At 34.3% G+C, this 15552-nt stretch overlaps 1 protein-coding gene across 2 annotated transcripts in view; it reads left to right on the forward strand.

Annotated features, from left to right (window-relative positions):
• The window catches only part of YTHDC2 (YTH N6-methyladenosine RNA binding protein C2), a 79105-nt gene that overhangs the window by 44503 nt on the left and 19050 nt on the right, over positions 1-15552 (forward strand). For both annotated transcript variants that reach the window (XM_081281702.1, XM_081281703.1), the window contains exons 18-23: positions 6918-7023; positions 8500-8619; positions 8904-9176; positions 11763-11889; positions 12952-13157; positions 13475-13670. In XM_081281702.1, the coding sequence (XP_081137828.1) occupies positions 6918-7023; positions 8500-8619; positions 8904-9176; positions 11763-11889; positions 12952-13157; positions 13475-13670 (1028 nt within the window). The remainder of the gene's footprint in view (positions 1-6917; positions 7024-8499; positions 8620-8903; positions 9177-11762; positions 11890-12951; positions 13158-13474; positions 13671-15552) is intronic.

The raw sequence follows: 15552 nt of genomic DNA on the forward strand, positions 1-15552 counted from the left end.
TTGTGTGTCTGATTTGGTATCAGGGTGATACTAGCTTCATACAATGAGTTTTGGAAGGATTCCCTCCTATTTCATGGAATAGTTTGAAGAGGATTAGTGTTAGTTCTTCTTTAAAGGTGTGGTAAAACTTGGCTGAGAATCCATCTGGTCCTTGGTTTTCTTTGTTGGTAGTCTTTTGATGGCATCTTCAATTTCATTGCTTGAAATTGATCTGTTTACATTTTCTGTGTCCTCCTGATTCAATTTGGGTAGGTTATATGTCTCTAGAAACTTGTCAATGTCTTCAAATTTTTCTATTTTATTACAGTATAAATTTTTAAAATAGTTTCTGATGATTATATTTCATTAATTTCTGTTGTGATACATCCTTTTTTTGTCATGAATTTTTGTAATTTGGGTTTTCTCTTTCTCTGTTAGCTTGGCTAAGGGTTTAATCAGTTTTATTTATTTTTCCAAAGAACTAATTTTTTGCTTTGTCAAATTTTTGAATTGTTTCTTTTGTTTCAATTTTGTTGATTTCAGCGATTTCCTGTCTACTACTGCTTTTGGTATTGATTTGTTCTTTTTTTCTAGGGCTTTGAGATGTAATGTTAGGTCATTTATTCATCAACTTTCTATTCCTTTTTTTTTTCTTAGTTGTTGATGGACACAATGACCTTATTTTATTTATTTATTTTTATGTGATGTTAGGATTGAACCCAGTGCCTCACACATCGTAGGTGAGCACTCTACCACTAAGCTACAACCCCAACCCAATTTTCTATTCTTTTAATAAATGAGCTCAGTGCAATGAACATTCCTCTTAAAATCGCCTTCATAGTGTCTCAAGAGATTTTGGTATATTGTATTGCTATTCTTGTTTCCCTCTTAAGTATTTTTTTATTTCATCTCTGGTTTCTTCTGCTAAACATTGGTCATTCAATAGCATATTACTTAGTTTCCAGGTATTAGAGTAACTTCTATTTTTAAAATTTTATCATTGATTTCTAATTTCATTCCATTTTGATCTGATAGAATGCAATGTATTATCTCTGTTTTTTTTGTATTTGCTAAGAGTTTCTTTGTGGTCTAATATATGGTCTATTTTAGAGAAGAATCCATGTGCTGCTGAAAAGAAATTGTATTCAGTCATTGATGCATAAATATTGTTTATATGTCTGTTAAGTCTAAATTATTAATTATGTGTTTTAGTTTTATAGCTTCTTTATTTAGCTTTTGTTTGGATGATCTGTTCTGTGGTGAGAGAGGTGTGTTGAAGTCACACAGTATTACTGTGTTGTCATCTATTTGCTACTTCTTTTTTTGGGGGGCCGGGTACTGGGATTGAACTTGGGGGCACTTGATCACTGAGCCACATCCCCATACCTATTTTGTATTTTATTTAGAGACATGGTCCCACTTGAGCTGCTTAGCACCTTGCTTTTGCTGAGGCTGGTTTTGAACTTGTGATCCTCCTGCCCCAGCTTCCTAGGCTGCTGGGGTCTATTTGCTTCTTGAAATGGAGAAGGGTTTGTTTAATTTATATATGCTCCATTGTTTGGGGCATAAATATTTGCAATTGTTATGTCTTGTTGATGTATAGTTCCCCTAAGTACTATGAAATGTCCTTCTTTGTCCCTTCTGATTAACTTTGGCTTGATGTCCACTTTATCTGGTAAGATGTCCACTTTATCTGCTTGTTTATGAAATCCATGTGAATTATATGTTTTTTCCCATCCTTTTACTTTTAGTCTGTAGATATCTTTGCTGATGATGTCTGTCTCCTGGAGACTGCATATTGTTGAGTCTTGTTTTTTAATCCAGTCCACCAGTCTGTGTCTTTTGATCTAGGAGTTTAGGCTATTTGCAGTCAATTTTATTATTGAGAAATGATTTTTATTCCATGTCATTTTGATTGACTTCTGTTTTTTAATTTGATTAGTTTTTCCTTTGCTTGGCTATTCTTTTAGTGTAGTTCCTCCCTTTGCTGTTTTTCAGTTTTATTTTTTATTTCTTCTTCCAAAATAGCTTATTGAGTATGTTTGGTAGTGCAGACTTTCTGTTAATTTTTTTTAACTTTTGTTTGTCATGGAAAGTTTTAATTTTTTTATTCATATTTATTTATTTATTTATTTATTTTTGTACTGGGGATTGAACTGAGGAGCACTCGATCCCTGAGCCAGATCTCCAGCCGCATTTTGTGTTTTATTTAGTCACAGGGTCTCACTGAGTTACTTAGCAACTTGCTTTAACTGAGGCTGGCTTTGAACTCTCAGTCCTTCTTCCTCAGCCTCCCAATCTGCTGGGATTACAGGCCTATGCCAATGCGCCTGGCAGAAGGTTTTTATTTCATTGTCATTTATGAAGCTTAATTTTGCTGAGTGTAGTATATTCTTGGCTGGCATCTACTTTGTTTTAGAGCTTGGAATATATTATTCCAAGACCTTCTAGCTTTGAGCGTCTGGGTTGAGAGGTCAGCTGAGGTCTGGATTGGTTTCCCTCTAAGCATGATTTTTCATTTTTCTCTGGCAGCTTTTAAAATTCTATCCCTATTCTGTATGTTAGGCATTTTTATAACAGTGTGTCTTGGTGTGAGTCTGTTGCAAGTTTGTATATTTGTAAGCCTCCTGAATTTGATTTTCCATTTCATTCTTTAGGTTTGGGAAATTTTCTAATATTACTTCATTGAAAAGATAGTACATTCCTTTAGTTTGTATCTCTTGTGCCTTCATCTGTCCTGACAAATCTTAAATTTGGTCTTTTTAGGTTATCCCATATTTTTTGGACATTCTGTTCATGGTCTCTTAATCTCTTTTCTCCACTGTCAACTTTGTTTTCAAGATTATATATTTTGTCTTCATTGCCTAAAACTTTTTTCCAAGTGATCTAGTTTGTTGGTAATACTTTCCATTGAAGTTTTAATTTGGTTTTCTGATTCCTTCATTTTGAGGATTTCCTGCTTGGTTTTTCTTAAAAATTTCTGTCCCTTTATTTTTTTAAATGATCTTTCATTTCTTGTATTTTCTCTGTGCTTTCATTTGTTATATCATCCTTACTTCGCAGATCAGTTTATGTACATTCTAAACTCCTTCTTTGACATTTCTTCCACTGTGGTATCGATGGATTCTGTTATTGGAGTATCTTGGTTTGTTTGGGGTGATTTGTTCCCTTGCCTTTTCATATTGTTTGTGTTTCTGCCCATCTAACAGTATGAATCTGAGGGAGTAGAGCTTCTACCCTGTGGATTTAGAGTGTCTGTGAAAGTTTCAGTACCTCACCATTTATAGGGAAACAAATATTAACAATTACTAGTGCAAACAGTATACAGCATTTAACCAAGTATTTCCTGCTATGCTGCTTACAATGTTAATTGTCACAACAAACAGAAATGATCAGTATGTTTGCAAAAGTGTTTATAATTTCAAATGGTGAACAGGGAGAGAACAGAAGTGATATGGGTACCATCTCACTCCAGTAAGATTGGCAGCCATTATGAAGTCAAACAACAACAAGTGCTGGCGAGGACGTGGGGAAAAGGGTACTCTTGTACATTGCTGGTGGGACTGCAAATTGGTGCGGCCAATTTGGAAAGCAGTATGGAGATTCCTGGGAAAGCTGGGAATGGAACCACCATTTGACCCAGCTATTGCCCTTCTTGGACTATTCCCTGAAGACCTTAAAAGAGCATACTACAGGGATACTGCCACATCGATGTTCATAGCAGCACAGTTCACAATAGCTAGACTGTGGAACCAACCCAGATGCCCTTCAATGGATGAATGGATTAAAAAAAGTGGCATTTATACACCATGGAGTATTACACAGCACTAAAAAATGACAAAATCATGGATTTCGCAAGGAAATGGATGGCACTAGAGCAGATTATGTTTAGTGAAGCTAGCCAATCCCTAAAAAACAAATACCAAATGTCTTCTTTGATATAATGAGAGCAACTATGAACAGAGCAGGGAGGAAGAGCAGGAAGAAAAGATTAACATTAAACAGAGACATGAGGTGGGAGGGAAAGGGAGAGAAAGGGGGAATTGCATGGAAATGGAGGGAGACCCTCATTGTTATACAAAATTACATATAAGAGGTTGTGAGGGGAATGGGAAAATAAACAAGTAGAGAAATGAATTACAGTAGATGGGGTGGAGAGAGAAGATGGGAGGGGAGGGGAGGGGAGGGGGGATAGTAGGGGATAGGAAAGGTAGCAGAATACAACAGTTACTAATATGGCATTATGTAAAAATGTGGATGTGTAACTGATGTGATTCTGCAATCTGTATTTGGGGTAAAAATGGGAGTTCATAACTCCCTTGAATCTAATATATGAAATATGATATGTCAAGAGCTTTGTAATGTTTTGAACAACCAATAAAAAAAATAAAAAAATAAAAAGTGATATGGGTTGTGATATAGGATTATGAAGAAGGAGGAAAGAAGATAAAAGTAAAAAATTAATGGAAGAGTGAAAGAACAATAGAGATTGGCTGTTAGTGGAAGAAAATAGAGAGTCAAAGGACTCAGATAGGTGAGAGAAAAAATATACATAAAGTAAAAATTTTAAAAATTAAAAGAATATACAGCAAAACTGAAATATACTAACTAAACATCCTAGTTTTAAAAAACGAGACCCATGATAAACAACTGGCTTCAAAAATGATAGAAATGAGGGGCTGGGGATGTGGCTCAAGTGGTAGCGCACTCACCTGGCATGCGTGCGGTCCGGGTTCGATCCTCAGCATCACATACAAACAAAGGTGTTGTGTCTGCCAAAAACTAAAAAATAAATAAAAATTCTCTCTCTCTCTCTCTTAAAAAAATAAAAATAAAAGTTCCTTCTTTAAAAAAATGGTAGAAATGAGAAAAAAAAAAACAAATATGAATATGTATAGTGTCCATGAACCTTTAAGGTCACAATTAAACATAGAAAAGAAAAAAATATTGATGAAAAGTTAAAGAATTATTTCTTTTGGAATTGAAAAGATTCTCGGCTTCCCTTCTCAGCAGTGTTAGGTGGTGTTGTCTGGAGTGTGATGCTGCTCTGTGTGGATTGCTGGAATGAGCGAGGTAATTTGGTAGGTGGAACTCCAGGAGGCAGGTTTAGGCTTAGGTAGGCTCCAGGTTCTTCATTGAATTCCAGTTGGTCTGGAGATTTTAAATCAGCACACCTCCAGGGCCCAGCAGTTGCCAGCCCAGGGTGAAAGACTACACCCCAGGGGGCTCCCCTGGGTTTCACTCAAGTGGTGGATGAGCCAATTATTAGTTCACTACCTCACCTGTGGACCTCATGTTTCCTGGTCTCAGGTTCAGCCTCCAAACTCAATCTTTCCTACCCCTGCCCTTTCAAATTCCCAGACAGTACTTCTCTCCCAGCCAGTCCTGCAAGAAGCCAGATTGGAGGGAGAAAGGGTAAATCCAGTTGCGTTTTCACAACCAGTTGCCCCCTGTATAAACCTCTCTCCACTTTTGATTTTCTCCTGGTCACTTAGGCACACCCTATGTTGTGTAATATGGGTTTGCCAGGCCTGTATTTTGGGCCACACTTGGGTTTTCCAGCAATCGGCTCTCTCACCTGCAGGCCCACATGCTGCAGCTGTAAAATGATTCCTTCCACTGTCCTCTTCATGCAGCCAGAAAAGATGGGGTTTCTTTCCCACACAAGGATATTGTGCAGCACACCTTTCAGTTTTGTTGGGCAGGGTCTTTGATCTTTAAAATCTCTATACTCATACACGCCTCAGGCCTCCTAAAAATGTGGGTTTCTCTAATTCCCTTATCTCTCCTCTGTGTTCACAGAGGGACCACTATGGCTGATGCTTGTGCTGTGGCGCTGGGGATTTCTTCCTAGTTTTGTTATATCCAACCTCCTGATTTCCTGATCTGCTTTGAATGTCCAGTATTAAATTCCAGTAAAGCTCTCTTTCCCCTTTTTTGTTCACCTACTTTGCTAAGAAACTGCCTGTCTGCTTTCTTGGTTTCTTGCCATAGAACAGCCAGGAAAGTGACATTTTCTATTCTGCCATCTTGAAACCTCCCCTCAGGTGTTCTCTTAAGACAAAGTGTGGCTTTTTGTATTTAGCTAGGGTTTATATACTGTTAATTGTACATAACTGGAAGTAAAAGAAATCATAGACATTTTCATGGTTACGTTTCAAGAGATATTTATTGAATCCTTCATTGTGTAAATGTTAGCAATACAGTGGAATAAACCTTATAGATAAAGGTCACATGATATTAAAATTGCTTAATTTTTTGCTCTTTCTTTGTTTCCTGGTTGCCATGATCTGAGAAACTTTCCTCCACCATGGCCTTCCTCTCCTCAGGCACAGAGCAGTGATTTGTCTGACCATGGATTGAGATTTCTGAAATCATGGGCCCAAATAAACTTTTTCTTCCTCTAAGTTACTCTTATCAAGTATTTTGTTCACGGTGATAAAAAGATAACTAATGTAGTGACTGAGAAGAGACTACTTTTCCTTTTGATATTTTTCTGCTATTTCCCAGAAAATTATAGTCTCTATGATAAATAAATAGTAATTCTTTGGAATTGTGTAATACATAATTCATACAAGTCTAATAAGGAGCCCCAAACACAATGCTTGATAACACTTCAGTAAAACTGATTAAATTTAAATTACCATTTATTTATGCTTTGACTTTTACGTGCTTTCAGAAGCTTATTATTTCTTTTGATTTTTATCATTACCCTAGCAAGTATATCAGTTAGGTGTCATTTATAAATCTCCCTCAATAAATGAAATAGTTGAGTCCAAGGTAAGTGAAATGCCTTCTAAAAGGATTTATAGAGGATGAGTAAGGATGTCTTAATCCTGGTTTATTTTTCTGTTTCCTAGCTCAACATTGCTTTTACAGTTTATTTGTTATAATCTTTACTGCTTGCTTTATTCTTAATTTTGTATTTTGTTTTTAAGAGCCGGCCGATGTAGACCTGGAATTTGTTTCCGTCTGTTTAGTAGACTCCGATTCCAAAATATGTTGGAATTTCAGACTCCAGAACTTTTGAGAATGCCATTACAGGTAGAAATTTGTTTAATCTTAAAAGGCCTTTTTTTGAGGGGGTGAAGAAGGAGAAGGGCCAACTTCTACTAATTTGACTTTCAAAAATTTAGTTTATGAAGTAAAAATTTAAAATATCTTCTGAAGGATGGATATAACTATAACAAAATTTATTTTATGTAAGAAAACAATTCACAATTCTTTGAAATTTTAAAGAATTGTTTCAGTGTGTTTATGGGTGAGTTTATAAGCATATTTGTGTGTGGTGTGTACGTAGCGTTTTACTTATCTTGACTACATAGTGTTGTTCACTTTTAGAATTCCCAGTAGAATTAGACAACAAATTAAGATCCAAAAAATAATACCAAAATTGTGTAAGATGCTGAGATTACATTGGTAATTTTGAAACTGATTTCCTGGACTTTATTATTTGCTTCTCTTACAGTTTTCTAACTTTGCAGAACAACCATACACTGGGTAGCTTCTAGGGAAAACTATCAGAAGTACATTAACTTGAGTTTCTGGTGAATTAGGCTAGATAATGGTTTCCAAACCTTTATTAGATGTAGAACCATATTTTTGGCATTCATATGTCTAAGATGATTTCCCATTTCCCAATGCCTATGTGTGATTTTCTGTTGTACAAGGATAGATAAAAAATTCTTAGCAAGATCCTAAATAACCTGTTCCTGTCTACGACTATAATTTTATTTCTTGCTATTCAGCCTGTCTCTCCTCATACTTGTAAGTTTTAGTTTCTCAAATACATTCTATTTGTTTTTATTTTAGGACCTTAACATTTGCTGTCCCCTCTCCATAAATTCTTACCCCTTATTTCTTTTATGATAAACTCCTACTCAGTTTTTACGTCTTAGTTTAAGTGTCATTTCCTCTGGGAAACTGTCTTTGACTTCTCCATGGCCTCCCTCTCTTGCTCGCTCTTGAACTTGATTAAATGTCATTTTATCTCTTTGGCTCCCTGTATCCTTTGGAGCATTTGCTACAATTGTGATCAAATAATTAATTAAATAATTAGTCATTCAGGATCTGTGTATATTCCATGAGAGTAGACACTTGTCTTCTTTTTCTCCAACCTGCTGCATAGTAGTACCTTGTATCTAGAAAGCACCTAAATATTTGTTGATTGCATAAAAGATTGTGGAATGTAGTAAGCATAAAGAGGGGAGAAAAATTTTATTTTTTGGGTAATGACTCTTAAGTGTTATGTTTGAAAATTATGTGAGGAGACATTACCAGAGCAAGCAATGGTAATTTTGGTGTGAGTTGATTGAGTGTGTTTATTAAGGTTCTGACATCTAGAATGAAGTGTGAGCCTGCCTTTCATAGAAAGAGGTGGTTCTCTCTACTAATCATTCTAACCTGAGACTCTTCTAGTCTGTGTTTGGGAACTATAGTTCCTATGATTTCTTTAAAAATAAGTCAAGTATTTTTTTTCTTTTTAATTTTTTCATAATTTCTTATTCTTTTGATTTATAGGAACTTTGTTTACATACCAAGCTGTTAGCCCCAGTTAATTGTACCATTGCTGATTTCCTTATGAAAGCTCCTGAACCTCCACCAGCTTTAATTGTAAGAAATGCTGTACAAATGCTTAAGGTTGGTGTCTTAATAGTTTTATTTTACCTGATTTTTCTTTCTTGAAATTTAAACTAAATGAGAACATGTCTCAACTAAATAGTTATCTTATTGTAGATTATCATGTACTTTGAACCATACTCTTATAATTAATAGTTGACAAAATTATAGGTATTTTTAAATATATATTTGAAGCAATATATATTTTTATTAGTTTTGGTAGCTTAAGAAAATTTATATTGTTTGGGTTTTTGAGTTAAACAGTTTTGGGACACACCAAATTCTTCTCTTTCTCCTTTGTTTAGACAATAGATGCAATGGATGCATGGGAAGATCTGACTGAACTTGGATATCATTTGGCCGACTTGCCAGTGGAACCACATCTTGGTAAAATGGTCCTGTGTGCTGTTGTTTTAAAGTGTCTGGACCCTATCCTTACAATTGCCTGCACACTGGCCTATCGAGATCCTTTTGTACTGCCTACCCAGGCCTCTCAAAAGCGTGCAGCTATGCTTTGCAGGAAACGTTTCACTGCAGGAACTTTCAGTGACCATATGGCACTTCTCAGAGCATTCCAGGTACCTGTACTGTTGTTTATTTCTGAAAATGCTGTAAATGCATTTCTGGAGCAAGTATAGCAATTAATAATAATAATCCCATTAATTTTGTTTCATTTTCTACATCACAGATTTTTGGTAATTTTGGTGTGTTTATTAAGGTTCTGACATCTAGAATGAAGTGTGAGCCTGCCTTTTATAGAGAGAGATGGTTCTTTCTACTAGTCATTCTAACCTGAGACTCTTCTAGTCTGTGTTGGGAACTATAGTTCCCCTGATTTGTTTAAAAATAAGTCAATATTTTTTTCTTTTTAATTTTTCATAATTATTCTTTTAATTTATAGGAACTTTATTTACATACCAAGCTGAAAAGCCCAGAAAAATATCTTCTTGCTGTTAATATGTTAAAATTATCATGATTTTTTAAAAGCTTGTTTTTAGTTGTAGATGGACACAATACCTTTATTTTTATTCATTTATTTATTTTAATGTGGTGCTGAGTATTGAACCCAGTGCTTCATACACGCTAGACAAGTGCTATACCACTGAGCCACAACCCTAGCCTGGTTGCTCTTTTTTTTTTCCCATCATTTTTTCCTTGTTAGGGATATTATACATATGTATAAGTATGTGTATTTTTTGGATATTAAGTTTCTTTCAGTCATGTCTTGTGCAAGAAATACTCTAAATTTTTAGTTAAGAAACATTGTCTATTAAAGTATATAGAACAGTGCTTATGAGAAAATTTTCAGGGTTTAATATCTATTTATTGGATATTTTAAGAGTGCATCTTTTACTTGTGTGCTCAAGATACTCTGCCAAGAATTTAATTCCCTAAAAAAAATTCCAATATCATTTAAAATCTTTTAAGATAATATGAGAAATTGAGAAAATAACATGGAAATTCAGATATGTGGGGAAGAGTGTGTTATTACTTGAAAAGAAGACATGTTCTTTATCTTTATGTTCTCTTGAATGTAGGCTATAAATACACATTTTTTATGAAAGATAATCATAGGGCAATAATCATATGTAGGCTAATATAATTTAGTGTCTGAATTACCATTAATAAGCACCTAATATGTGCTGATAATTTGCTGTCTTTTTTTTGTACACATTATCTCCAAACTATTCTATAGTTTTGGCAAGGTCAGAAATATTACCCTTATTTTACATATAAGAAAGCAAAGTCTAAAAGAAGGTTATTGACCTGTCCTAAATTACATAGCCAGTGTAGTTTATAGCCAAGTTTTTCTTTTTTAATTAGCTAGTTAATTCTAATTAGGTATATATGACAGCAGAATGCATTTGATTAATTGCACACAATTGCAGCACAACTTTTCATTTTTCTGGTTGTACATAATTTAGCGTCACACTTTTTGTGCAGTCATACATGTACCTAGGGAAATGATGTCCATCTCATTCCAAGTCTTTTCTGCCACCATGTTGCCTCCCCTTGTCTCCCTTCCCTTTACTCAATCACAGTTCCTCCTCCATTTTTCCCATGTGCCCCATACTTCCCAGTATGGATCAGCGTCCACTTATCAGAAAGAACATTTGGTCTTTGGTTTCTTGGGATTGGCTTACTTTGCATAGCATGATATTCTCCAACTTCCCCATTTACCTGCAAATGCCATAATTTTATTCTCTATTAATGCTGAGTAATAGTCCATTTTATATATATGTGTGTGTGTGTGTGTGTGTGTGTGTGTATTTTCTGGGGCAAGAGAACTCATTTTCAAAGGGTAGCTTTTTTATACTATAAATAGATGAGTTTTAGAAATCCCATTTACCAGTCTTAGACAGATTAGGAGATTGATATGCAGGTTATTTTTTGAGGATCAGAATGGCAAGATTCTTAGACATTAAAAGTATTATTATGGTGGTTTACTTGAAAACTTCTCACATGTTTGTGAAATAAAGTTAGCAAATGCATCTGAAAAGGTAAATGTTCTTATAAAGCTGCTCATTTAGGTTACTTGATACTTAGTTCTCACTGGGATTTTATAAATTAATGGCTGTAATACCATTTGAGTATAAATTAATGGTAAATTTTATTTGATAACAAAGCCTTTGATTTTATAGAATAACTAAGAATTGACCTTGTGATTAGTGTAGTGGTTTTAAATTACTTTGTTGCCTCATCAAGAAATGATTACTATGGCATAACTATAAAGGCATTGAATATAATTTGTTCTAATTCATGGCCCATTATTTCTTCTTCCCTTCCTTTCCTCCCACCCTGCTGAATTCCCTCCACTCTATTCATCTTTCTGCTATTTACCTATGTATATATATGTATATTTAATTAGTGTCTTGTGGATGTATATGATGGTGAGATTCATTGTGGTATATTCATATATGTACATAGGAAAGTTAGGTCAGATTCATTCTAGGAACTTTTCCTATCCAATCCTTCCTCCCTTCCTTTTATTCCATATTGTTTACTCCTCTTATCTATTCTTTTTCTTAATCTACCCCAGCCCCTTATTTTGCTTGTCATGTATAACTAAAAAGAACCAATAAAAAAATTTATAAAAAAAAGAAAGGAAAAAATAGAAATGATTGTTAAATGTGTCTTGTTATATAACCATTCCATTTTTATAGGCTTGGCAGAAAGCACGAAGTGATGGGTGGGAGCGAGCCTTTTGTGAGAAGAATTTTCTTTCACAAGCTACCATGGAAATAATTATAGGCATGAGAACACAGTTGCTTGGTCAGCTTAGAGCATCAGGTAAGTTTTCCTTAAAGAATCTATTTTAGCTGCTTAGAGTACCACACCCATACCTCAAACATGATTTTATTTCTGGTGTTAAGTAATGCCAGCTCCTATTATTTTTATGATATTATTATGTTGTATATCTTATATTTGTGAGTTGATTTATTTCTACCTGACCTCAGCTTTTGCTTTTTGATGAAAAATATTGTAGAAACTATAGTTGAAAAACATATAAACAGAATAATATTCTTTTGCTACTGTCAGTAATGAGCAATTTATATTTATTGGCAAATATCAACTTAGATCTTGTAGTTGTTATATTTTCTTTTGTTTTTATTAACAAATAATTATTTTAGATCTGTGAAATAGAAATTATAAAAAGATGAGTGCTGTTTTTTATTTTTTTGAAATACCAAAATAATTGGAATCACTTGAAGGTACTTGAATCTTTTTCAAAAAGATTCTAATTTTTCTATCTTTTAGAATTGTTTCTTTGAATTCCCTTTTTCTTTCTTTTTGTTGAGTAGCATAGTACATTGAAGGCAAGTGATAGTCAAAAGATAGATTCACAAATTAGCCAAAGTGCCCAAATAATATAAGAAAAGAACCAAAGGATTGAGAGTTGGACATATTACATATGAGAGAGAGAGAGATGGGAAAATATGAAGAATTTTGAAATTCAAGCTAGAATACTGTATAATTACTTAACTTCATCTCCACATTAATGTTTATCATAACCAAAACATTAATACTAGTCAGAAAAATAGTTTGGGTTTTCATCTGTGAACTTAGTTTTTTCTAATAGCAGCTGATAGAGAACTTTATTGCAAGATAGTGCAGTTTAAGAAATCCCTTAGGCTCCAGTAAATACTATGCTTAATCTAACTTGAGAAGATCTGAAGTTTTCTATATTGGTTCTGTGTTTTTAGACTTTCTATAACAGATTCTGTTAATTGTATTATTTGCATACCATTAAATTTATATGAGCTGTATAATTTTATGTAAAAAAAACCCACAAATTTTCAAGTATCTTTTGCACCATAGGAAAATTTCATGTGGTGTTTTTCCTCTTTCTAGGTTTTGTTAGAGCACGAGGTGGTGGTGACATTCGAGATGTTAACACAAACTCTGAGAACTGGGCTGTTGTTAAAGCTGCTTTGGTGGCAGGCATGTATCCTAATTTAGTCCATGTGGACAGAGAGAATGTAGTATTGACAGGGCCAAAGGAGAAAAAAGTGCGATTTCATCCTACTTCAGTTCTCAGTCAGCCTCAGTATAAAAAGGTAAAACATTTTTAATGCTCTTAGGCCTTGAGTTAAACTAATTTAGGTAACTGAAAATTAGTGAAAAATACTCCAAATACCCGCCTGCTTTAAGAAAGTAGTTATATATGTATAAACATTGCAACAAAATTTTGATTGAATCTTAGAATTGGAACAGTAATGAGGACTTTTATATAAACTACATGATCAACGAGTAGCTTTAATTTTTGCTTGAGTACTGACATCTATTTCATCAAGGGATTTTTTACATTTATAAGCATTCCCTGTAAATTAAGAGATAATACAATTAACAGTGTTTTGATTTACTTTCCAAATAGATTCCTCCAGCTAATGGTCAAGCTGCAGCAATCCAGGCACTGCCCACAGATTGGCTTATTTATGATGAAATGACTAGAGCTCATAGAATAGCTAATATTAGATGTTGTTCAGCAGTGACACCTGTCACTGTGTTGGTATTCTGTGGACCAGCTAGGTTGGCAAGTAATGCTCTTCAGGAACCTTCATCCTTTAGAGGTAAGTGTATTATGAAGGAAATAAAAATGTATATTTCAAATGAAAGATTTTTTTTTACTAAAATAAAAATTGTGAAATTGCAAAAATTTGTGTAGTAGAAGCAGCTCACTTTTGCTATAGTGAGACAATTAGGAAATACTAAAATATAACACTATGCTTGAATGGGTTTCTGAAGTAACTTGACATCAGTTTGTGTGTTTTGTATTAATGTTGCTGATGGGAAGAAGCTTGTTTTTCATTTGAATTTAAATGATAGTTTAACAAAGTAATTTTAAAAAGAATAAGCCTAATTACTAATAATCCCATTATATCTATATAAATGCTTTTTAATATTATATTTTTTCTAATTATTCATATATTTTATTTCCTCATACTATTATTTTGGTATTCTGTTATTTTATTGAATTAGAATATTTAACACATTTTTAGTATTTCATATTAATGGCTGTAAAATATTTTATTTCATTGAAGTGGCATAGTGAATATAAAAGGTTCATTTACAATTGGGCCTTTGAGGGTTTTGAACTTTTTATGTATAGTGATTCAGTAAATATTTGTCAGTTACTGTGCTAATCGTGAAGCTGTAATAGAAAACAAGATAGTTCTGTCCTCCAGACTTAACAGTAGACATGGTAGACAGACAGTAAATGATAATCTTCAGGGTGCTGTCTGGGAAATAAAAAGAGGACTGCTTTAGGGGTGACCTCCTTTAGAAGGAACCTGTGTAAGTTACTTTGAGGAAATGAGATTTAAACTGAGACCTAATATTTGAGAAGCATCCAGCCATATGAAGAAATAGAAATGTCCTACAGGTAGAGGAAGATGGAAAACTCAAGATTCTACACTAGAAAATGATCTAGGAACTGAAAAAAAGACTATGTGATTGGGGCACAGTGATCAGTGGTAGGCAGTGAGATAATGTTGAAAGGAAGGCATGGATTTGTAGTCAGTGGAAGAGAAATCATTAAAAGATTTTAAGTAAGAAAGTGAGTAACATGATAAGTTTTTCTTAAAAGATCATCTTGGTTGAATGGAAGGGTTGCTTAAGGGCTAATAATGGAAGAGTGGAGGCGGGAAGGAGGCTCTTGCAGTGTGTGTGTGTGTGTGTGTGTGTGTGTGTGTGTGTGTGTATTAGTTGTAGATAGACACAACACCTTTATTTTGTTTATTTATTTATAGTGGTGCTGATGATCAAACCCAGTGCCTCATGTGTGCAAGGCAAGCGCTCTACCACTGAGCCACACCCCAGCCCCTTGCAGTGTTCTTAAGACACATGATAGCTGGCAACTAGGGTGGTGACCACTAATATGAAAAGTAGATTCAGAATTATTTTGGAGATGCTAGTAACTGCTGGATTGATTGTGGCTGATAAGAGAAAGGGAAGACCAAAGTATAACTCTTAGGTCTTTGGCTGTAGTAGCTTGCTGAATAAAGATGCCACTTACTTGAGATTCAAAAAACTGGGAGGAGCAGGTTGTGTAGGGAAAAAGCCAAGAGTTCTGTTTAGACATGTTGAGTTTGAGATGACTAAAAAACATCCTTAGTGAAATTTCTTCAGAAGGCAATTGAATATAATTACCTGGACGTCAGGAAAAGGGCCTAGATAATACAAATTTGAAGGTGATCAGGTTGTAAATGATATTTAAAGATGTGAGAATGGATTTTCTGAAGAGAATGTGTAAATTAGAGTAGAGGAAGAAAGAATGGCCCAGTGATGTAAATATGTTTGAAGAAAAGAGTGGTTGACTGTTACTTTGAGAAATTGAAAAAGATATGGATTGAAAATTTCAAGTTTTTTCTTTTTTTTTGGCAGTGTGGTAGTTATTGTTGACTTTGACAATAACATTTTCATTGGATGGTTTGAGTTTGGAAAGAGTAGGAA

Source organism: Spermophilus citellus, assembly GCF_964194105.1.
Source record: "Spermophilus citellus genome assembly, chromosome: 1".
Lineage (NCBI taxonomy): Eukaryota > Metazoa > Chordata > Mammalia > Rodentia > Sciuridae > Spermophilus > Spermophilus citellus.